General features: G+C 50.0%; 1 protein-coding gene across 1 annotated transcript in view; it reads right to left on the reverse strand.

Moving 5' to 3' along the window:
* Window positions 1-2520: 2520 nt before the first annotated feature.
* The window catches only part of LOC122363994 (monocarboxylate transporter 12-like), a 40298-nt gene continuing 17519 nt past the window's right edge, over window positions 2521-25299 (reverse strand). The window contains exons 2-6 of the mRNA XM_043333922.1: window positions 6320-6467; window positions 5681-5870; window positions 5083-5199; window positions 4434-4815; window positions 2521-3868 (exon numbers count right to left, since the gene is read on the reverse strand). Of these exons, the coding sequence (XP_043189857.1) occupies window positions 3300-3868; window positions 4434-4815; window positions 5083-5199; window positions 5681-5870; window positions 6320-6467 (1406 nt within the window). The 3' untranslated portion in view covers window positions 2521-3299. The remainder of the gene's footprint in view (window positions 3869-4433; window positions 4816-5082; window positions 5200-5680; window positions 5871-6319; window positions 6468-25299) is intronic.

Genomic DNA, 25299 nt, shown 5'->3' on the forward strand with positions numbered 1-25299 from the left:
ATAGCCCGGAGAACGACCGCTCCGGTTGTTTTCCGGGCTATGTTTTCCGCTCCGGTTGTTTTCCGATGCGGAGCCCAGCATCTGCGATGCTGGGCTCCGCATCGCGGGACCGCAGGTTGTTTGAGCAAGCACCTCTGTAACGCCGCCAAAACACCCGCCGCCAAACGAGAGGATGAGCCTTGCACGTGCAGACCAGAGTGGGTGTGCTACGAACTGACGTGCACTGCACTCTAACCTCTGTAACCCACTCACCCGTGCACGCAGCAAAAACGCCCGCCGCCAAACGGAGGACGAGCCTTGCACGTGCAGACCCGAGTGGGTGTGCTACGAACCGACGTGCACGACACTAGTTTCCAAGATCTGGAAGCGACCCCTACAGGTGCGCACGTGCAGCTGCACCCCAACCGCGGCACATGAAAATACATACTTACTGACTTGTGCACGGCACCCTACTAACCAGTCTCTAGTGGTATGCCAAATTTGAGCACAGTCGGTCCAGCCGTTCTTGAGATATGGAAGCGTCAGCCTGCACGTGCGCACGTGCAAACTGGGTCCCATCTGACTTGTGCACGGCACCCTACTCGCCGAGCCCTAACGGTGTGCCAACTTTGATCACAATCGGCCCAGCCGTTCTCGAGATCTGGAATCGTCACCCTGCCCGTGCGCACGTGCAGCGGCACCCCAACCGTGACACATGGAAATGCATCGCCTGGAAAGTGTCTACCTCCATGCCAAGTTTTAGCGCAATCGGCCCAGTAATTACCGAGCTATTGCGCTTATTACAAAACAGGCACCTCTTGGCTTTGCACGTGGAACGTGCGTTAGGGGTCACCCATATGCATCGAGAGTAGCACACTATATGACAGAAGGGAAAAAGCTACCCCACACAAAAACCGTAAGTGTATCAGCCCGTGCTTGCCGAGATATAAGTCGTACAAAAACGTCCCCAGACTCCCCACGGCGGCCGGCCGCTATTTAGCAGTAAAATCGTGTCGCATCCTTCTATGGGAGGTATCCCCGTCACCTGTTCGTATACTGTCTGAGCAAAGGCCATACGTTACGGTCCAAACTCCATAGTGAGGCGGACATACGAATTTACGAGAGTTTAGCGACGAAATGATTCACTTAATTGTTAAGTAATGGGTACCATTAGGTAGGCCATAAATTTTCTCTAGCATCTCACCGTAGATGCAGTAAAAAGTGCTTTACTCTTCAATGTATATAAAGACTTGCTCAGCTCAATCAGTTCACTCTGTATTGGCTCAAGCCGTATCATGCGAGCGCAATACAAACTAGAGCACCAGACAGCGCAGCGCTCCCCAACTCACTGCTCGCCCAGTCCACCCGGGCCGCCGCCACGACGGCCCCCCGCAAGTAGGCATCCCGCACTGCACCTGACCGGCCAGCTGACCGGCCAGCAGCCGGCGGGCGGCAAGCCGCGGATGGCCGACCCGCCGGCGCGGCGAGGGAGGAGAGGGAGGCAGCTGAAAGACCCGACTACAAACATATATACCAAAGAAACATTACATGTAATCATCGATGACGCGACATAAATCTGCTTTATTGGGGTTAGCGGTGTAGTCTGTGATGCCATCACAATGAAAATAGCCTAGTTTTGTAGAGCATCAAATTCTGATTCCAAAACGACTCTCGCTAGTCCATTTTCAATTGTAAATAAGCCTTTTATTGCGATGCAAAGTCAAAACTAAGCCCGAAATGGTGCCGACGGCGGCCGGTCCCCCGATGGTCCCCCATACCATAGATGGTAAACAGGTTAGTTCACATTCCCGCCGCTATGCTGGCGGCGGCGGCGCCACCTGTCCTCGTGTCCGCCTGGCGGCACCGTAACGATATAGGTCTGAGCTCAAATCTCGGTAATGTCGTGCTTTTTTACGAAATTTCTCAAAAACGGCAGCACGTGCAATAACGTTGTATATATCATTGGAAAGAGCATCAAAAGTTGTATAAAATATCAACTTTTGACTTAAACATATCTTAAACGTAAAAAGTTATTAAGCAGCAAAGACGCTCCCATTGACTTTCCATGTTAAAATTTTTCATTTTTAAACGAGCTTCAAAAGAGCAAACGAATTCTGACAGCTTAACGAAGCATAACAACATATTCTATGGTCTTTTCTCAACAAGTCCTGAAAGTTTAAACAAAATCGTATCATATAATTTTGTACAATGAGCGAATGAAAATGCCTCTGCAAAAACGCCCATTGACTTAACATGGGGAGCGAAAAAAGTTCGACTTCAAACTCGTGCAACTCAAGTTAACGAATTCTGACGGGTATACGGCGCACACTGGCGTGTACCAGAACGTGTTTGCCATAAAATGCTGGGAAGAAAACCACCTCCTTCTTGGCTCGTTTTCCCGCCATTGGCGATCGCGCAAAAAGTGTCCAAAACCCCGTTGACTTAACATGGGGAAAATGCAATTGCACGTGGCACGCGCAATGATTTTTGTTGCGAGTAGCGACCGGTACCATCAGGTAGATCACCTGCAAAAGTCTATACCCTGAAATTTTTACGATCCTAAACGCAAAACTCTAGGCTGCGACCAAGTTGCCCCAATCTCAGGCCAACTTTGCAAACATAGCCCGGAGAAGGACCGCTCCGGTTGTTTTTCAATAGAAAAACACAATTCTAACGAATAGTGTTTGTCTTTTCAAACAACCTGCGGTTAAGTTACGCTAATAAGATGATGTATGTTTGAATGCATTTATGTATGACCAGTGATGAATATTATATACCTTCCCTTGTGACATATATACCTCATTTATAGCAACTAAAATACATCAAAACATTCATTATCACTCTGTCAACGCGCAGCATGCTCACCGTTCCTTTCTTATAAACAAGAACGCAGAATGACGTAATACTATATAGCACGCAAACGTCGAGTATTCTGATGACTAGGAAGATCGTAGGGTTTTGGCACCCCTTTCGTCGCTGAGATGCCAACGTATGACGTTACATGTCCCCTGGCAGCCAAGCACCTGAAGTCCGTTCGGAAAGCCTGACTTAGCGTGACGTCATAGCGAAGGGCCGCTGACGTCACAAGTTGCGGATGGAACGTCACTTCAATGAGTCAGGAACACCGCATATTCAGTGTCTCGGCATCGTGTTATACCAGCTGCAACAGTTTACATTGGCTGTCAGCATTACACACTTTCCGACACTTCGCATTTCAATTCACCGAGTCCAACACCACACATCACCTAAAATGACCCCGTGATTGTCCTTGACCCAGGTCGTTCACAGTCCCCCCAAGGTCAAGGTCACGGAAGGTCAGGTCACACGGACGCTTCGTCTATGGTGGTGATGCTTCGGTGTCGGTTCAGGAAATACCTCCACGACTCTCGCAGCGTATGCCTGCCATCTTCCGTCGTCTGCAGAAGAGAGCGCCTCCGCCTCTTGTCGGCGTGCTCGTGGCCCTGCCCGTTCAGGTTGTTCTCATACTCGCTCAGCATGAGGTAGTTCTCCACCTGGTTGCAGGTGGTGATGTCGCCGAAGATCTCCAGCTCCTCCAGGATGTGGTCGGGGATGTCCATGTCGGCGATGCCCTCCTCACTGATACACGTCAGCTCCTTCTGATTGGCGTCCAGCAGCTCCATGATAAAGCTCGGCTGCAGCGTGATCCCGATCGGCAGCGGAACGTCCTCCTCCGGAAGGCTCGAGCGGCGCTCCGTCTTCTTGCAGTCCTCGCTGCACTCGCGCTTTGTCTTGTGGTGTTTGCGCGCGTGCCGCTGCCGCCGCCGGCGCCGGTGCACGTCGATCAGCGAGATGGTCAGGCTGCCCATGACGACGAACGTGCTGGAGAAGTAGAAGCCCGCCTTGCCGCCGGCCGTGACGTTGATGTACCCTGCGAACGTGGAGAGGGACGTTAGAAACTTGAAGCGTAGGTATAGTACGAACAGAAAGAAAAAGGTGCATACGTTACGAGTCACATGTAAATATTTGCTTAAAAAATGCCTCGATGACGAACGTCCAAACTTCCAGAGAACAACAAATGTTTGCGAATTCAATGAAACAGATAGCATAGTTGCTGGATAAATAAATACGTCCTCCCATTCTTCATAGTTCATGTTTACTACTAGACATGCAGACGTATAATGACGGATATCATTTAGCTAATCGCAATTTGTAATGCGTGTTAACGACCCCCGTGGTCATAAGCTGTCATTTCTTATCACGAACCAGTCTAGCGGATTTCATCCCATATATCCGCTCTCTTCTCTCCCGTTCTCTTACTCTCTCCCTCATCTCCCCGGCTCTCATTTCTCTCTCTCTCTCTCTCTCTCTCTCTCTCTCTCTCTCTCTCTCTCTCTCTCTCTCTCTCTCTCTCTCTCTCTCTCTCTCTCTCTCTCTCTCTCTCTCTCTCTCTCTCTCTCTCTCTCTCTCTCTCTCTCTCTCTCTCTCCCTCTCACCTGCAATTGGCACTCCCAGTGCGATCGGTATCGCCTGCGAGCACTGAATGAAGCCCCACGTGCTGGCGAAATTTCGGGCGCGCACTTTCTCGTACGCAAACATCTTCAGGCTGTAGCTGTAGGCGCCGCAGAAGAGGCCGTACACCCAGACGAAGAGGACGTAGCCGCCGTAGCCGCGGACGGCCGTGCAGCCGAGTATGGACACGCCGCAGAGGAGCGCCGAGGCCTGGCACAGGTACTGGCGGCCGATGCGGCACTCTGTGCTGTTCTGCACCACCACGGCGCCAAAGGTGACGCAGCCGAGCACCCAGGCCAGTCCCAGGTAGGTCTGCAGCAGCACCAGGGAGCCGGCCTCCACACCGTCTCGCTCCGCCTCGTGCGCCTGTCGGTGGAGAGGGGGTATGGGACTAAGATCTGGTAGGTCTGGGACTAAGATGGGAACGACCAAGTGACAAACAATTTCACTAAAATGACTTCATGATGTATGAATTCCTTCATGATTCATGTATTACTTGTGCAAATGTGTTTGATGAATCTAACAGCCCTCAAACACCCTGTATTATGATAATGTCGCATACCAGTAACGCTGTAATGATATGATAACGCCATGCCATATCGCTGAAATATTGATGCAGCGGTGGTCACTTACAATGTAGACAAGAGGGGTGTTCAGACCAAACGAAGACAGAGACGTGGAGAGCAGGAGAATCTGCACCGTCCGCGACTTGAGCGTGGTCAGATCGAAAAACGGCGGCTTGTCCTCCGACTGCGGGCAGACGATGACGACCGATAAGTCACTGTTGTTTGTTGACACTCGGTCACCTTGGTATGGTTAATGCTCACTGAAACGTCACTGCTTTGAACGAAGTCATAAGCGGCCTGCTTCGAAAGTGGAACTGTCGAAATGAATTGACTATACCTATATTTCATATTCATACAAAACGCTAATCTCATCTTGTTTCCGAATTGCTTGTCGATATAAAAAACATGTGCCGCTATATCGATTTAAAAAAGAGTGACGTAAAAAGTTTCAGTGAGAAATGGGATAAAGTGTCACCATGGATGGGATAATACCTACTATTAGGTATCTTATCATCAGTTCATCCAGTCTTATCATCATACTGATCTGATGGTCTTATCTTATGATCTGATGAACTGGTGATCTTATCATCAGTTCACTATGATAAATTATCGCTAGAATGAAGGATCGAACTGCAACAACTCGGCCGACACAACTCAATAATTACCTTATTGATCGGTTTTACCACTTTATTTGCCGTCTTCTTGTCTTTGACCTTGCGTTTTTGGTTTTTGAGGTGCAGGATGGCCCTCCTCTGGGGGTGATAGAGGGAAGCCGACCGGTAGCACGTGCCCAAGAGGAAGGTGACGAAGACGGCTCCGGTGACGGCCTGGAGGCCGAGCCGCCAGCCAGCCCACCTGAAAACACAGAGGACAACAGGCGTGGGGCTCATCAGAGGCAAAAATCGGCAAACGGCGCTACTGTAAGAAAGGGGCGTGAGCCGTGCGTGATTGTACTGTGGCAAACTGGTAACTCAGGTAAGGATATAGTAAAAGTCGCAAATAGATACCTATGTGATTAGTCGGAAAGGTTCAACAAAGGCACTTACTAAGAGTCCATTAGAGCTAATAGGGGCATACCGGTCTGTTCGAATAGCGCCATGTTTCTGAGCGTTTTCAGTTGTCACCGCATCGTACAGACAAGTGATGAAGTTATTCCACTCTTTGGCAAATATACTACTCCAGTAACCGGCGCATTATCTTCAAATGGTAGCTCTTCAAATGGTAGTCTACCGAACTGATTACAACACAAATTTGTGATGAATTAAACATTTATTTTTCTTCAGAATCTAACAAAGTACACATACCCCACCGTTCCGTTGACGAAGACTGACATCACGGTGACGCCGAGCCCGCTGCCAGAGACGACAAAGATCTCCACCAGCTCGCGACGCCGCTTGAAGTATTGACCGACCATCAGAGCCGAGCTGTCTCGTGTCATACCCACGCCCAGCCCTGGGGAAAATAGAGGTGGGGGTCAAACAGGGTATCATACCCACACCCAGCCCTGGGGGAAATAGAGATAGAGGTCAAACAGGGCGCCATATCCACACCCAGCCCTGGGGGAAATAGAGATGGAGGTCAAACAGGGCATCATACCCACACCCAGCCCTGGGGAAAATAGAGATAGAGGTCAAACAGGGCATCATAGTCATACCCACACCCAGACCTGGGGAAGATAGAGATAGAGGTCAAACAGGGTATCATACCCACACCCAGACCTGGGGAAGATAGAGATAGAGGTCAAACAGGGCGTCATACCCACACCTAGCCCTGGGGAAAATAGAGATAGAGGTCAAACAGGGTATCATACCCACACCCAGACCTGGGGAAGATAGAGATAGAGGTCAAACAGGGTATCATACCCACACCCAGACCTGGGGAAAATAGAGGTGGGGGTCAAACAAGGCGTGATACCCACACCTAGCCCTGGGGAAGATAGAGATAGAGGTTAAACATGGCGTCATACCCACACCTAGCCTGGGGAAGATAGAGATAGAGGTCAAACAGGGTATCATACCCACACCCAGACCTGGGGAAGATAGAGATAGAGGTCAAACAGGGTATCATACCCACACCCCGACCTGGGGAAGATAGAGATAGAGGTCAAACAGGGCGTCATACCCACACCCAGCCCTGGGGAAGATAGAGATAGAGGTCAAACATGGCGTCATACCCACACCCAGCCCTGGGGAAAATAGAGATAGAGGTCAAACAGGGTATCATACCCACACCCAGACCTGGGGGAAATAGAGGTGGGGGTCAAACAGGGTATTATACCCACATCCAGCCCTGGGGAAGATAGAGATAAAGGTCAAACAAGGCGTCATACCCACAACCAGCCCTGGAGGAGACAGGGTTACATATCATACAGAGCATCATATTCTTTTTTAAGGCGGTTCGGTTTTAGTTATTTTCTCGTGATTTGGTTGGAATTTATTTTGGTTTTAGCATCCACTACATAGTGTAATAACCATAGTAACCATAGTGCAATAAATAGCATGTTATTTGCAATAACATGTTACTAACCCGGCACCACCTGGGCTATTTCCGTACCCACATCAGCCTGGGGGGGGGGGGGTCGGATCCGACCCCCCCTGTTATCTCGAGAACCAATGGTCGTATCGAGCCCCGCGAGGCGGCGTTCGAAAGGTCTCTACGAGACCTTCCCAAAGCACTCTTAAGATTTTAAGATTGAGGTCAACTTTCGGGTCAAGGTCAGGTCAAAGGTCAAATTCAGGGGTTTTGCATGATTAGGCTTACGGACAGCGGAATCGATAGCTGCTGCTCGAAACTCACCACAAATGACCTCAAAGACCTAGTGAAGGTACCATGTGCGTATAGGGGTCATACTAAGTACGGGTCAAGGTCAGGTCAGGTCACGAAAGGTCACGGTTTTCACTTTCTGCTACATGGGCGTGCGACACATGTTTTATGGCTTATTTTTCACGCCAAATCCGATGGTAATGGTTATATGTGACCCCAAGTCACTGTGCTGGTGATAAGTGTACATTGAAAGCATAAAAAATCGTTTATACTAAACGAGGGCTGAGAAAAAAGGTCAATTTTTCAACTTTTTATTTTTGACATAAAAATGCACTTTTCTAGACGAGCTTTGTCCCAGGAATCTAGTGGTGCCATTTGTTTTCACATGCGATGTTCAGAAGTGCCTCTAATTCGCGAAAATGCTTATGACGTCACCATGCCCTATGCATGTTGGAGCTATTTTTTACAATTTGGGGGTCAAAAATCAAGATAGAAAGTTGAAATTTGGGACATCTAATGTTCTAACAGAGCTCTATAACATATATTCCGGTTTTTTGGAAATTCTCAAAATTTTGGATTTTATTAGCTGTTTTCCAAAAAATATAGTTTTTTAAATTTTTTAGGGGTGAAAAACGCATTTTATGGAAAATCCGAGATAGCCATTTTAAAGAACTCGTTGAGCTGCGTCTTTTCATGTCCTTAATTTGCAATTTGCTTGAAATCTCGATTTTTGGCGATTTTTTAAACATTTACCATTTTTTGACTGAAAACGCCATGTAGTTACATCACTAAAATCGATATATCTCAAAAATTTTTGAATTTTTTTTTCTTAAAAATTGCACAGGAGACGTCAAATTGATGGGGGAGAAGGTATGCGAAGTTTCAAGTTGATAGCGCAAGCGGTTCATGAGTTATTCAAGAAAAACGGAGGGGGGTCGGATCCGACCCCCCCCAGGCGGTCGCGGGCTAACATGCTGTTTATTACACTACGTAGTAACGGTGAAATTGACATCATCCTTAGTGTGCACTGACCAGAAATTTATGCATGAATTTTCGTATTCGTGTAGGAAACATGTTTTTATTGGTCGCATCTGTTAGTGTGTGCTAACCTTCATTCATCCTTGGCCGAGCGTAAACAAACCTTTTTCTCTTCTTAACTCTATTTCTCTCAACACATGTCGGTATACCCCGCGAGCCCACCCTCGCGCAACCCGCCTCAACACGCGGCTCTCAACAATCTGGCGCCAATTTTCTGCGTTCACGCATTATGGCCAGCCGTACGCAACCGCCAATGACCGCCTTCCTCACAGCCGCCTCAGATGCATCGCGCTCGCTCATTGGTTTAACTACCGCACCAATCATCACTGCGCTAATACCCGTTTCGGCTGTCTCACGCCTGCTCATTGGTTACCCCTTTTGTTTACATTTCAAGGCCCGTGCCTAACATCCCCCTCCCCTTAAACTAGAAACATAGGGCGAACATCAAATACCGCACAACTAGCGATTCCACAATACCGCGTCACAGGAACACGAGCATCCTCAGTCACAACTTACACTAAAACATACCTAACTCAAAACCAAGCACTAAGCCCATAAACGGTTCTTGCTAGAGGTAGCGCGATGGTTTCCTCACCTCACGACCATACCTCGTTCGCGTTGTCCCGGCAGCCTCCGGCACCGTCTCATCAGCTGAGGTCATCATGCGGACGTCCGTCTCGTTCAGGTCATCTCTCGTCCTCGCGAGATCATCTGGCTCCAGCGAATCGTCCTGTGTCGAACTGGTCTCGTCGGTCTTCACATTGTCAGCGGCTCCCTCGTCCGGCGTTTCGTCTGGCGCTGACGTCTTCCCGTCGACCGTCGTGTCTTGCGCTGCTCTCGCCACTGGTTCCAACAGCTCCGTCGGATTGAGCCCTGCGTCATCCGTTCCTCGTGACGGCTGTACCGCGTTCTTCGGTATCTGATCATCGATATTCGGTTCATCCAACTGAACATCTTCAGCCACACCTTCTTCTCTTCCACCAGTCACTGTCGTTGCCGCCAGCTCAGTCTCTCCGCTGACGACATCTGGTCCGTTTGCTTCAGCATAGTCGTCCCTTCCAGTGCCGTGTCTCTCCTCGATCTCCAGCACTGACATTTCTCGCTCGCCTGCTGTACTCTCCCCCTTCTTCAGGTGACAACCGTGTATCAGTCTGCGTTTCCGACCTTTCCTTATCACGTAGTCTGGTGGTCGTGCCTCCACCACTGTGTAGGGTCCTTCAAACTTCGGTCTCAGTTTCCCATGCACTCCTTTTCCGGCTGTAAAATTGCGACACCACACGGCATCTCCTGGCTGAAACGTTGCTGGTCTCGTGTCGGTGCGAAGACTCTGCTTCTGTCTGATCAGTTCCAGTGCTTTCTGATGCGTGTGTTCCAGGCGCTTCTTCAGCTCTCCCAGAAACTGACGATGAGATTGGTTCTTGATGTTCTCCACGTCGAATTCGTCTTCCAGAACAGTTCGCATTGGTCTCCCGTACACCAACTCCGCTGGTGAGAATCCCGTCGCGCTGTGACATCCCGAGTTGTACGCCGATGCTACCACAGGTAGCCACAGGTCCCAGTCGCGCTTGTTTTCTGCCACGTAATGGGTGAGTAGTTCCATCAGTGTCCGATTTAGTCGCTCCGCCTGTCCGTTACAGCATGGGTGGTATATAGTTGTTCTCAGCTTCTTGACACCCAGCAGGTGACAGACTCCTTTCATGAGGGCTCCTTCAAAATTGCGGCCCTGATCGGTCAACAGGGTCTTCATTACCCCGAAGCGGCCGATCACTTGCATCACACAGTGCACGATTTCTTCCGCAGTCTGCCGTTTCAACGGAAACACTTCCACCCACTTGCTGAAGAGGTCCGTCATGACCAGTACGTACTTGTGACCAGCGTCACTTTCCGGAAGCTCGAGGATATCTGCTGACCAGTGCAGGAATGGCTCGCCTTCTACAGAAATTGTTCCTCTTCCCTCTTTGCAGCTTGTGTACTTCGGCTTCGTCTTCAAACACGACGTGCAGCTTCCGCAGTAACGTCGTACTTCGCGCTGTATGTTATACCAGAAAAAGCCTGTTGTCAGACGATGGAGTGTTCGCCTCACGCCACCGTGCCCTGACATCGGAACGTCGTGAGCCAGACGCAGTGCTCTCTGTCTGACGCTTGTCGGCAGGATCACTTGCGCTCTCTGGTGTCCCTCCGAAATCCTCTGAACTATGCCGTTGTGTAGCTGCAAACCTGAAAGTCCGGTGTAGAAGTCCAGTTCTGATTGCTGGCTGTGCGTCAACTTGTCCGTCTTCACTGACTGCTTTTTCAGGTGGCGCGTGAGCTGGCACAGTACAGGATCTGTCCGTGTCTCTGTAACCAGGTCGCCTAGGTGCTCGATGTCTACGACGTCACATGGACTGTCGCCGTTTCCTCCTTCTCCGGCTTCTTCATCGTTTCCTTCTTCCCTTACCTCTCCATCATTTTCAACTTCCACTCTCTCGCCACGGTTTTCAGCTTCTGGTGTCTCCCCGTCGTTTTCACCTTCCGTGGATGGCTCTTGCGCGTCCACGACTGTAGAGCGCCGCAGTGTCACATTGTCCACCACTCCCACTCCTCTTGGTACGAATTCTGGTGCGGTCGGTCGTAGTTCGTGCTTCATGTTGTTCATCTCAGACTTGCGAGACAGAGCGTCTGCTTGAGGGATCAGGCGACCCGCCACGTGCTCAACGGTGTAGTCAAACTGTTGCAGTTGCTCAAGCCATCGAAACAATCTTCCTGACGGTGACTTCGAACGATGCAGGAACTTTATCGCCTCATGGTCGGTCCTCAGTAGGAAGGATTTTCCCACCAGGTAGTGGTGAAATTTCGACGTCGCTTTCACCACCGCTCCCAGTTCGCGCTCCGTGACGCTCCAGTTGCTCTCTGCGGGCGTCCATTTCCCTGAAGCGAAAGCAACTACGCCCTTCGATTGGCTCAGTTCAGCTCCCCATCCCGATCCACTTGCGTCCGTTGTCAACACGAACTTGTCCGTTGGGTCAGGAGACTGCAGTACCGGGTACCACTGGAGGTCTTTCTTCAGGGTCTGAAAGTTTTCTTCGCAGTCATCAGTCCACTCGAAGTTCGAGTCCTTCTGCAGCAGGTTTGTGAGGTGCACCGACTTGTCAGCAAAGTGCGGGATGTTCTGACGATAGTAGCCCACGAGACCTAGAAACTGGCGCACTTCCTTGACGTTGCTTGGTCTCGGCCAGTCCTTTATGGCTTCCACTTTGTCCACTGACGGACTGATCCCCGTCTCGTCGATCTGATGTCCCAGGAAGTTGACTTTCTTGACCGCCACTTGACATTTCTCAGGATGCAGCTTCAAGCCGGCTCGACGGAAGCGATCCAACACCTGCTTCAGCACCTCCCGATGTTCAGACATCGTCGAGCTGTACACGATGACATCGTCCAGGTAGACCACTGCTGTTTCCCAATTCAAACCATCCAACACATCCTCCATGATTCGCTGAAATGTCCCCGGACTCGTCTTAAGTCCAAAGGGCTGACGTGTCCAGTGCTTCAACCCATATTCGGTGATGAACGCCGTCACCTCTCGTGATTCTGGAGCGATAGGGACAGCCCAGTAGGCTGACCTCTGGTCAAGTACTGAGTAGATCCTGGCTTCCCGTGTAGCATGGATGAGGTCTTCGATTCTTGGCAGGGGGTAGGCATCGTGTCTTATGACTGCATTCACGGCACGGTAGTCACAGCAGAACCGTATTCCTCCATCTTTCTTCCATATGAGTACAACGGGTGATGACCAGGGAGAATTGGATTCTTCGATCACTCCCTGTTCTTGAAGTCTGTCCAGTTTCTCCTTCAGTTGTCCCCGTAGGTGAAGTGGAGTGCGGTACGCACGTTGTTGGACAGGCGCGGCCTCGGTTGTGATGACGAGCTGATGAGGACCTTGGTAGCTCCCGATGTCATCAGGTGACTGCGAGAATACATCTTGATACTCCTCCAGAAGATCCTTGAACGGCTTCTTCTCTGGCACGTTCAGGTGATCCAACGATGGCAGCTGTGGTCCCTCTGGTTGACTCTGCATCGCACGTTCTTCCTTTCTCTTCTGTCCCTGATGCAGCTCAGCAACATGAACAGACTCATGGACTCCGAGCACTGTGCCTGCTGGAATGGTGACATCTTCATCCCCCATGTTCAGGATCCGAACCGGTGTTCCTTGGTGCTTGAGGTGAACTGCCGGTGCGATCGTCACCCCCGAAACATCTGATGGCTGGAACAGCTGTGTCTGTGGTTGTACCAGTCGACTGACACGGATGAACGTCTGAGACCGTGCAGCACAGACCACCGGACATCTGGTTGAAACTTCTTGAGACTCACATCTCTCCACGGGTTCATCTCCGACCCGCAGTTGACCTGTGCCGCAGTGGATGACCACGTCCAACTTGTTCAGGAGATCCAGTCCAATGAGCAGAGGGTCCGTGAGCCCCGCAGATACACACAGCTGGTGAACCACTCTGGCTGGGCCCAGTTCTATCTCCACCTCCACTTGACCCATCAGAGCTACCTCAGATCCATTAGCAGCCAAACATTTCACTTCTGGCATCGCGGTTACAGTCAAACCAAGCTCCTCCACCATAGTCATGTTGAGCAGGCTTATGGCACTCCCCGTGTCAAGGACACCTTCCATTTTCACCCCATTCAGCAGCATGTTAACCCTCATTTCACCAGTTGGAGCTGTGCCAAGCCGGCGCACATCATGTTGGGGCACACTTGGACATACTGATCTGACATGGCCCACACCTCCACACTGAAAACATTTTATTTCGGCCCTACCTGTTGGTGGCTGAGGCTGATCACTTCCTCCAGCTTCACCGGTCTGTCGGGCTGGCGGTCGTGGTCCTTCTTGTCGGTGTTGTTGGTACTTCGCTGGTGGTCTTGTGCGTGCAGCTCCCTGTGTGAAGCCTCTGTTCTCCCTGCCGTACCCTTGTTGCACTGTGCGAGGGCAGAATCTCTTGATGTGACCTAACTGGCCACAGTTGTAGCACCGTCTTTCGGTTACAACAGTTCGTACCAGTGGTGGTTCCTGACGTTCTTGAGCAGTCATCTCCTTTTGCAGCTGCTCCATCGTCTGCAGTCGCTCCAGCTTCCGAATGACAGCTTCCACAGAGCTGGCATCAGCATCCAGCAGCTTCATGGTCCACTTACTTGGTACCACTCGAGGCAGTTGCTCCAATAGCAAGCTGTCTTGTGCCTCCTTGGACAACTCTGGCATGCCCCCACGCAACAACTGCTGCAGCTTCAGCACAAACAAACGAGGATTGTCATCTACCTTCATTCTTTCTTCATAAAACCTGTGTAGTAGCACTTTTCTCTTTTCTTTTGGGCAGAGCAGGTTTCTGATCATTTCCGTGGCCTCTTGCATGTCTTTTGGTGGGTTATTTTCCAACTCATCCGCCACCCAGCTTGTTCCGTCCAGTAGCAGTGCCGGAAGAAGATCCAGCTGTCTCTGCTCACTCCAGCCATTAGCGCGCGCGGACCTACGTAGTTTCCGCAGAAATTCCTCGGCATCGTCTGCGTCAGTGCATGTGGGTGGTGGCACTCCAGCGAACCCACTCCAACCACCGAGACCTCCGGCAGTCGCCGTTACAGCATTTCCAATTTCTTTACTCACCGCCGTCTCACCTTTGTTCCGGTCCAGCGCCATCTTGATTTTTCTTCATTCGCAGACTTGCAACACTTTACACAATAAAAAAGGCAATAAGTTATATCCTACCGCTGATGTTAGTGTGTGCTAACCTTCATTCATCCTTGGCCGAGCGTAAACAAACCTTTTTCTCTTCTTAACTCTATTTCTCTCAACACATGTCGGTATACCCCGCGAGCCCACCCTCGCGCAACCCGCCTCAACACGCGGCTCTCAACAATCTGGCGCCAATTTTCTGCGTTCACGCATTATGGCCAGCCGTACGCAACCGCCAATGACCGCCTTCCTCACAGCCGCCTCAGATGCATCGCGCTCGCTCATTGGTTTAACTGCCGCACCAATCATCACTGCTCTAATACCCGTTTCGGCTGTCTCACGCCTGCTCATTGGTTACCCCTTTTGTTTACATTTCAAGGCCCGTGCCTAACACATCAAACGAGACATCGACGAGCCATTTGCTCGAGTGTCTTCCACTATTGCGACGAATGAATTTTACCCCGAACATGACTTCTTTACATTTTCTCCAGAGACGCAGTGTAAGGCATCGAATGCGAAGGATCGACGAGAGCATACATGTAAAGTAAGAGCAATAAATCTTCATTGGCCGAGCAGTTCATTAAACTATAACGAAAATGCTAATGCGGTTTCTGATATTGTCTTGAGATTGATGTGCTATAGGTATCAAAAGTAGAAATCACAGCCGCTTATGACCTACAAAACACAATACAAATGAAAAACAAGCTACAATACCCTAAGAAAACTCAGCTTTCTTCACCGAAGGCGTTTGTGCAGCTAAGATAACTACCTGAAAGTGAGATGACCGGGTGCTATCATTGCATACCGAAGGAAGCATAGGAGCTCACATTCTGAGAAGCATAAATTTGTAGTCTGGAGAGGAGCCCCACATGCAACAGTGTGGGTGAACGGGCAAGGTCATGCTGGAGCCTCCAATTGCGCAGCATATTTATCACAGTTTGCCCTTCAAATAGAATGCCACGATCCGTTGTTGTGAGGTTGTGACTTTTTGCTGTATTATTTACTTGCAAATTCAACGGGACAAATTAACCGTGTATGTAGTAACGTAGAAAAGCGTGGTAAATACTCTGCAATTAAACTAGCGCATAAACCGGAGATCGCCGAACCATGTTGCCTCATGAATGCCTTGTGAATAAATAGCACAAGACTTGCATCTTCTGTTGGCTGGCCTCTGAACACACATTCCATGAATTAACGATGACGGTCCATGTCTGCCTTTATATTTGGAGAGGCACCGGGCGGACCTCAGTGCAGCCTGCGCTGTGGCAGCGAACGCCGCGTGATCAGCTGCTTACAACGGCCATGAAGTCAGGAGCTGAGTCCCGAGCTGCCCTGGAAGCGACTTCAACCGAGCCCAGTGGATCTCATCTTCGGGACTATAGAAGGAAGTTTCTCATCCAAGCATTGGAGTGATTGATATACCAAAAAGAGACTCCATCCGGAACAAACCTCAATATGGCGACGGGGAGAAACCGAAACAAGACGCTGATGCCATCAAAAGACGGACAAAAAAGCTCTGGTTCTCTGACAACCGCTGACCTTTACCAGATTCTAAGAGCACAGCTTCGTGGAAGAAACCAGAAGCTCAAACAGAGAGGATTTCACGAACTTCTTGCCGAGGAGGTGGCTGTGTCCAAGATCGGGGAGTTCTACTATGGAGAGAAGCTGTTCGCACGCCCCGAGGATCCCAAACTCCGCGCCCTAGCAGACAGGTACGACATGATTCCGGAGCAGGCGTTCAGGATGACCGGGGGACCGGTGGAAACGATGAAAAACCCCTGTCGCTGCGCCGATCTGACGTGTTTACAGATCCAGGGAGCCCATCTGTCCGGGAGTGCGCTGGAGGGAAGCGATGTGACTTTCAATGGAAATCCATTCGAGTGGTCGGACATCGACGTAATGCTTCAGCTGGGACCTGTTGAAATCGACAAAGACATGAAACGAAATCCGACCCGATCGCCAGACACCATTTATGTCACCAAGACCAGCGTTCCACAGAAGGGCTTCTTCCTGCTTCATCACGTGCCGCTGCCGTCGTGTAGCAGGCACGACCCCATCCCCTTCTCCGGGTATAGGCTCAAAAAGAGGCTCATCAACACCATGAAAATGAACGGGTTCAAAGATTTTCGACACACCACCAACGTGAGATCGCTGCAGAACTTCACCTTCGAGGGACCATCTGTCGCGAGCACAGACCAGATCACCAGCGCCGACATGGTCATCTGCATCAGCTTCCCGCACTGGCCGAGTCAGGAGTTCTGCTCCAGAAAGCGCCATCACAGGCACCCGGGGGGAGAGCTGGTGCGGCTACTGTGCAAAACTCCCGCGCTGCTGGTACCCGTCGGCTCGGCGGACAGCAGCACCAAGCTGCACGAGTGGCGTCTGTCCTTCTCCAGACACGAGTACCTGGTGTACAAGGCTCTGCCGCGTGTCCTCAAGGACTGTCTGATCGTCTTGAAGTACGCCAACGCTGTCGTCAACGGGCCAAAAGCGGCCATCAAGGGCTTCCAGCTGAAGACAAGTGTCCTTTGGCTTGCAGAACTCCACAGCGAAGACGAGCTTAACAGGAAAAGTTTCCACGACTGTCTCCTGATGGTGCTCGACTTTGTATACCGCAGTACCGAGAAAAGTCTGCCGTGCTACTTCTGGACCGAGATCAACCTTCTCGGCAGATGTAAACCCGAAGACAAGGAGAAGATCCGTCAGTCTGTCGACCGCCTCAAAAAGCATCTGGAAGATGCGGTGCGCAATATCGTCGCTGTCTTCACACGCTACGACGACAGTGGCGTGCGGGACCCGCGCCTGCCTTCCCGGAACTATGATGACCTGCGGAAGTTCATGTTCGGGCACGATGCCACAGCGCGGAGAGGGGAGCAAGACTCAGAGACGTGGATGACGGAGGAGAACATGAGGAAACTCTTCTCGTCCCGAGCACCCCTAAGCACTCTCCACGACAAGGTGCTGAGGACGCTCAGCTCACCAGACAAGCTGAAGCGGTGTCAGGAGGCCAGGAAAGCCAACAGGGCAGAGCGGTGGTGATCGGACTAGCGTCTCGGACTGGAAGGGTGAAAAGCTGTGCCGACATAGGTCCTCGGTCATAAGCAGTGTGTATGGCCATGCATGGCTATAAGATCTGTGAGACGCTTCCTTGTGTAAATAATGTGCAGTACGTCACGCCATGTCTTGCATAACTGATGTTCCTTCATTACACGAATAGTCATTCGCTTAGCAAATACTTACTGTGACTTTCCTCACTGCATCATAACAAGCTCTTCAGTCTTTCCCTGTGATGGGATGTCTGTAGTGAATTGAATAATGAATATGTCATCGACTAACACATCAACCGTAAAAGGTAAAGTGTGGGACCAGGGTTGCTTTTTCCAGTTCGGTACTCCAGAGATGCAGAGAAACAATTGAGTTTTTCCGTTAAAGGCGCAATATCACTTCGATTTGATACCTACTGACATGGCTTTTAAAAGATTTTTTAACCATTGCACGTACATAATAGGTATGTGGAACGGACCACCTTGGTTTTTCGCAAATAACTCGCGCAAAAAGCAAGCCGATCGCAATGAAACAAATAGTAGGGGAGGACTGGGTATTTAGCCGGCAGTATAATTTAGCCGCCCCCACCTTTACGATGTCTGACCAAAAAGAATGAAATAATTCTAGTCTCTATTCATGTGTCATTCGTGGAACTAATTCGTGGAAATTTTTCAAAAATCTCCCCTCCCCGTAGTTTTCTTCAAAATCAGTAAAACATGAATTTGATTAGAAAATGGTAACTTTTACTTCGGTTCGAAAAATTGCGTAACATGTAGAATTCGGGCTGTAGACAAATTTTGACATTGTGGTCCATTGCTTAGGGTGTTCAGCGTTTTCAAGAGTAATTTCATGTATTTCCGTATAACCGTAACTATTTTATAGACAACACTTTTTCAGAATGACAATGCGGGATAATTTGGCCGGTGCCAGTGGAGCAGCTTTGACGGCGCTCTCAGGATCGCTATGCTAGGACGGCAGACTTGATAAGGTCGTTGTGCCGAACTGGCTGGGTTTATAGCCGTTGGCGGTGGCATTGCGGCACAGTCTGCCTCCTAGGGGCTCAAGACACTGCGCAATGCAACACGAAGAAGATGCTATGCTAGGTGTTGCCGATTCTCAAACCAAACTGACAGCCACATCTCCAGCTCGCAAACACCGCAAACACTATCGACAACTTGTTTGCAGACATCGAAAGGTTACGAGATGTATGGATTCGAGACTGAGCTGAGTTGTTTCTTTGATTGCCAACAAAGTTTAATTGAAATTAGTCGATTACCTATATCCTTACTAAAATAAAAAGTTGCCGTTTTTCCAAACAATGCCTCTCACTATTCACTAATTTTAAGTTAAAGTGTGAAAATATTTTTGTCACAAATAAAATGCAAATGTTTGATTGAGCAGTGTATGCAAAGGAAGCGCTTTTCAGTTGTGCAGGAAAATGCTGAAATAAGGCCTGAGTCAAAATCATTCGAATTTAAGTTCGACACCGAGTCAGCCTAAAAATGCGGATAGGACACATGTCATTACTGATGCTGAAGCTGATCGCCTGTAAACAGGGGCGTCGCCACGGATTTTTGAGTGGGGGGGTCGGATTTCCAGTCTTCACCCGATGGGTAGGGGTGTTTTTTTGCCACACTTCCCAGTTTTGTGCGTGCGTATGTATGTGTGTGCGCGTGTAAGAAATCGGCGCGCAGCGCCGTGAAATTTGGTATAACCTATTAGGTAGGTATACCTACCTACATCACTTGCGTAAAAATTATCACTGGTCACTTAAGGTCAGGTCGCCATGTCAAGTTCAGTTATACGGTATACCTCTTTCAAACTTTCCCCTCTCGCCATTCTTGTAGCTTTTCTCCCATAACTTCGAAATTTGGTACACTGCATACCTAATGTATGGGGTTATATGTGTCAGCAATTCATGATTCTGAGGATTTACATCTATGATCTGGAGGCAGGTCAAATACGTGACCTCATCATTAGAAAATAATGAGAAATTAGCAAAAGCACGAATGCCTCCTGCTTTGAAAAGGTTCGTCAGAAAAGCAAAATATCTTTGGAGCCATGACAAATCAGCTCATCATTGCCAGGGACAGGGTGCAACTTATGGCGAGTGATGACTCGAAAGGTGCTTAGTGGAAATGTCCATCGATGGCCACCAGCATTTTTTTCTACAACTTTTGACGAAGACGCGGTAGAGCGATGACAGCACCTGGAAGGTGTTCACTGTTCAGCTCAACAACACGGATCCATTCATATGCAGCAGGAGGTCCTTTTTCGATCGATCGATCGAGGACATAACGGTGACCTGAGGTCGTTTTAACGTTAATTCTGAATGGTCAAATTTTAACTCATGTGACGCGTCTCAAAGAGATAAACACGGTGGTGATAAGACAACATATGTAAATACCATACAAATTCACGAAATCTAAAGTTATTGCAAAGCAAATGTTTCGGCAGAATCTGTCCAGTTAGCTGTTTGCCTTCTACGGGCAAAACATAGACCTGAGATGAAATTTGACGCGAAGCTAGCGAAAGAGCGTTGAAAGAGCTATCGAATATGTTTTCTGCTTCACTGTAGCCCTTCTATTGGTGGGTTCCCAGTCGCTAACGTATAACGTATACTAAAGTACCGCTGAGGTATGCTTTCGACCCCTGATCGATCTAGAGGTTTGCGGAAAAAAAAAGAGCATGCTACCCGTGACGAGAGAAAGCCGATGATACCCATTTACAAGGTTTCGGATCATCTCAGGACTCAGGTCATCGCCAATAAGTAAGGAAACTCGGGACCTGCTAGAACTCTGCGAATGTAAGTTGTGATGGTTTTTCGAGGTTCTGATTACGAATGTTATCTTAGTTTTGAACGAAGATGATGACTCCATGCATTTCGGGTAGATCAGGTCAGGTCAGATCGACCAGTCATAGTGGATGACCACCACTGATTGCTTCCTAACATGTTATACATATGTATAAGCAACACAACTACTTCTTAAATGTTCAGATGGGCGCTAAGTTCAAAATCAGCTCCAAAACTATCCTACATATGCCTAAATTAAAAGCATGTTATGAAAAAGTGAACCAAGGTCATCTTTATTTGAATCAGGGATATCGATTTATTTTTAAGTAGGTGATTAACTCGAGCGCACCGGAAGTTTCGTTGCAATCGGCTCCTTTTTGCGCGACTTCTTTGCGAAAGCCCGAGACGGTTTCATCTGACTCCCTTTCCCCTACAATCTACATTTGCACTGTACAGCTAGTTGTGACGGTAACCATGGGGCTGAGGCTAGTTTGTAGTTTTGTAGTTAGGTACTGATCCGACGAATCGACTGCGACCATTTTTTTTTAACGATCAGACGAAAGCTCGGGGCAGTTTTGGCGCGTCCAATCTTTTGAGGGATAAAAAGGTACTAGAATGGTGGCTACTTAAAAATATTGTTGTGCTGGTGTTCCCCGCCCACAGCTAATTGAACTTTAGGTAATTGGCTAATTGGCTTTAGGGAGCTCTTGAAGCGATTCTGAATCTGATGTATTTGTTGGTGTTGCTGACGCCTGCTTCACTGACATAAAAGCTAAAAAAGCATACTCAGCATCGCAAAAAGTGGGGGGGTCGACACCCCCAGTTTTCAAGAGTGGGGGGGTCACGACCCCCCCCCCCCCCCCCGACCCCCCCGTCGGCGACGCCCCTGCCTGTAAAATATAAACAAGGCATTAAATTCGAGCAAACCTGTTTTTATAGGTCTTTTCGGTCTAACGAGACCAGTTCAGAGCCGAAAGGATGACAGGAATTAGTGGGAGACATTGGTACATGGGCAGCCATCCTGGCGCGCCGACGAGGTTGGGCCCGCATCTAACAGTGGACAAACTGCACCCGTGACCCAGCCCCGCAAACGGTCACCCTACAGCGCGTCAGCCTGCTCCTGACGAGCTACTCACTCGGGATGAAGTTGACCGCCCGGCGCCCACCCCTGAACATACAGTTAGAGGTAGGTATGTAAGAGAAGGATCCGACTGTCTTGAGGATGGAGATGACGGAATAGTGCGAAAACCCATGTCAGTCAAGTCAGCCCATATTCAGCCCAGATTCAGCCCGGATTCAGCCCAGATTCGGAACACCTCAGATCGAGCTAAAACTCGCACACAATGTAGACCATGACATGCCCAATCCACAGTCCGAGTCATTCGGCGGCACTCCCAGACGTTTGACCTACAGAGGTCAGCAAAGGTAACGTGGCCCAAATTTGCACAGCAGTTTATGGCCCTTCCGAGTGAAGCTAGAGCGCTAAAATGACACCAAACGACTCGCAGGCATCTGATCTTACTTTCCTTCTAGCAATTTGACCTCCCACGGTCATGCGTTGACCTACAGGGTGTCCCATAAGTTCCTTCTCACCTAAATTTTTCTTTTAGAGGCTCTCTTATTTAAAGCCATGCTTAATTTATTTTGTAACTGAGCTTTTGGGGTTGCCATGGCAACTGTGAATGTGCTCCACGGTAACTAATTCGTCTAGACAAAATATTTTTTTGCCAGAGAGTTCACTTCCTGTGGAGACGGCTTACGCCGCAACATAGAGGTCTCCGATACGGGAACGTCTCGGTATTTAGTCCGCACTGGGCCATTCACGACGGTTGAGGGTGATTGAGGCCATCCAGTATGTAGCCAATGTCTGTCGCTAACTGCGACGCACAGTCAACAAGTGACGCCGATGATTTGTCGGGAGTCAATCGCTGCAAGTTTATGCTCTTTTTTGTCAGCTTTCACGAGTGAGCCATGTGGCCAAAACTGTGTGGCGCCAAAATGGCCGTCAAAAAGGTCTTAGCGTTAGAAAGTTGGTAAACAGGCTTTTCAGGATGCATTACCAGCTGTCTAAGAGTATCATTTCGGGGTACCTAACTCAAGGTGACTTAAGCTCTACTTACCGGAGGGCTCAAAACAGTCAAAAACGTCTTAAAATGGCCAAACATGTGTTTCGTAATGCCTGAGGCTAAAAAAACTGGAGGGCCGATGACATCAATGTGGTCACCTGGACTACCTAGTCCGTGCTCGAGATAAAACACCGGTCCAAACCCCAAAACGGTCCCATATGGGCGACGGAAAAGGCTTTTATATCATCCCGCTTTATTCCTATGCAAAAGGCCAGGGTCACGGTAATGTGGGGTAATATGCGTCCAGACACTGATCACGTTGCGATTGATACTCCAGAAACAGTCTTGGGACGCAGAATGCTTCTCCAAGAAGATCTAGTAGGAGTTTCAGCTTTCTAGCTTAACTCGAACCGCAAGTATGACCACATTTTTTTTAGGAGAAAATGGCATCCGGGAGGTCGTAGGCCCATCTTCAAGCAAGACAGTGCATCAGTGCACAGGTCAAGCAAAGCTTAGAAGCAGTGCCAGGAGACTGTGATAGGCGTTTGTGGTAAGATCACATCCCAGCCAACTCATCGGCTCCATATTTCATAAAAATGTGTTGGGAATATTGAAATCGAGGCTCGTCGAAGCGAAGCGGTGTTCCAGCATTGAGGAGCTCACGGCGCATGCCAAGTCAGTCTGGGCTAGCTTCAAGCCTGCTATGCTGCCAAACATGCCGGTTGGCATGTCGTAGCATGTATTCATGTGTTTGCCTATGAAATGGGGAGCACATTGAGGGGTTATAAACATATCAAACGCAATGTACTCTGTTTTACATGCAAATATAAGGTGAGAACGAACTTATGGGACACCCTGTAAGGTCATTTGCGGGCTATGTAAAAAATATGTTAGCCGAGTCTTCTCTTCGCGGCCTTTACTCATCAACACCAGTTCTTCTCCGGGCATATATTTGCCACACCCGACTCATCACAGTATCGAATCAACATCCGAAAACACAACGAACCCCTCAGCCTCGACCGCCACGTATCAGCTGGTCAGCTGACCCCTGACCTTGAACTGACCCAGAAACTCAGACGGTACGAAAGTGCATCGTCGACCTTGGTACGGTTGTACCCAGGCGGCCCACCTACTCGTCCCAACACTTGGTACGCCGTACGATTGTACCCAAGGACATCTATTGTACCAAAAGCCCTAAACCGCTGCCGATACAAAAGTCTGTTCGCTTCCAAATTACCACTTAGGCGGAAACACATCGCAACCTTACACTCCCCCTCTCTTAACGCTACTTCCAACGGAAACATCATAAGGTCATCATTGAGGTACACACACAACTCTGCGACCTCAGGGCTCAGAAACTCAACCCAACACTGGGACCTCCCAAACTCAACGCATGATCAACACAAGATCAAAATACAACCCAACTTCGCAACGCTCCGTACTCATAGCTCTTAAGTACTCTGGACACCCCACGGTTCGATCACTGAAAAACAGTCCTCTGGGCGCCACTGCCACCCCACTGGAACGCGAACTCGTTCGGTCTCGTCACTCAGTATCACAGATAACTGCACTGAGCTCACCATCGACACTGTCCTACTCAGTGTAGTCTCTGAGATATCTCGGCCGCCGTACGGCTCGACCACTAGCGGTGCGGTACTCACGTCCGCCAGCACCGATCGACCGCTCATCTGCCTGCGGTGGCTGCTCCTCCTCCGGTGCAGTCCGTCCCTGCGCCGTCCGTGGCGGCTGCTCCGCCGCTCGCTCCGGCGCCGCCCGTGGCGGCTGCTCCGCTGCAGCAACGCCTTCCGGCGCCCGCTCCAGCGCTGTCGGCTGTGGCCGCTCGGCCATCTGCACCTCCGACTGCTGATGCTCGGCCTCCCGCCCGGGCACCGTCGGCGGCGACCACTGCCGCCTCTGCTGCTCTGGTGGTGCAGACTGCTGCTGCCCGTCAGCCGGTGACCACGTCCCCGCCGGTCGCGTCGTCTCCGTCGACCGGATCTCCGCCAACGGCTGCTGAGTCGCCATCGGCTGCTCAGACCGCCGTTCCGCTGGCGGCCTCGCCTCGGACGACCCGTCCTCCGGCGGCCGCGTGCTCCACAGCTGCACTGCTGGCCCTCGCGGTCCAACAGGCTCTCTGTCGTCTTCTGTGGCATCTTCTGTACCATCCTCTGTACTCTCTTCGACTTCCTCTTGAATTTCTCGGGTTCTCCAGTGTTCCTGTCTTTTCAGATGGGCGCCATGGATGAGGCGCTTCTTCTTCCCTTTCTGGATGATGTAGTCAGGCGTCTTCACCTGGATTACTTCATACGGGCCGTCGAACTTCTGTTCCAGTTTGCCTCCCACGCCGACTGGTCTCCTAAAGTTTCGACACCAGACCGTGTCGCCGACCTTGAAGCTGCTCTCTGGCTCGTCGGTTCTTGCAGCTTGCTCTGTTTGAATCTTCTCAGCCGCTTGTTGATGTACTTCTGTGACTCGTTTCTTCAGCGTCTCGTAGTACTTATTGTAGGAACGATTCCGCAGGTCCACAGAATCGAACTCGGCGACTGCTACCGTCCTCATCTGAGCTCCATGCGCCATCTGGAATGGCGTGAATCCTGTAGTCGAGTGCACGCTGGAGTTGTAGGCTGCCGCGACCTGTGACAGCAGCTTCGGCCAGTCTGCGTCCTTTGCGAAATGGGACAACATCTCGCAGATGGTTCTGTTAAACCTCTCGGTGACTCCGTTACAGCACGGCCTGTAAACAGAAGTCCCGAGCTTCTTCACCTGGAGCGTCTTGCAGAGCTGACGTATCAGCGAACTCTCGAAATTGCGTCCTTGGTCTGTAAGCAGACTCTCCATTACTCCGTAGCGACAGATGACAGCCAGCAGACA

This window comes from Amphibalanus amphitrite, unplaced genomic scaffold (assembly GCF_019059575.1).
Source record: "Amphibalanus amphitrite isolate SeventyFive unplaced genomic scaffold, NRLGWU_Aamphi_draft 000651F_arrow, whole genome shotgun sequence".
NCBI classification, from domain to species: Eukaryota; Metazoa; Arthropoda; class Thecostraca; order Balanomorpha; family Balanidae; genus Amphibalanus; species Amphibalanus amphitrite.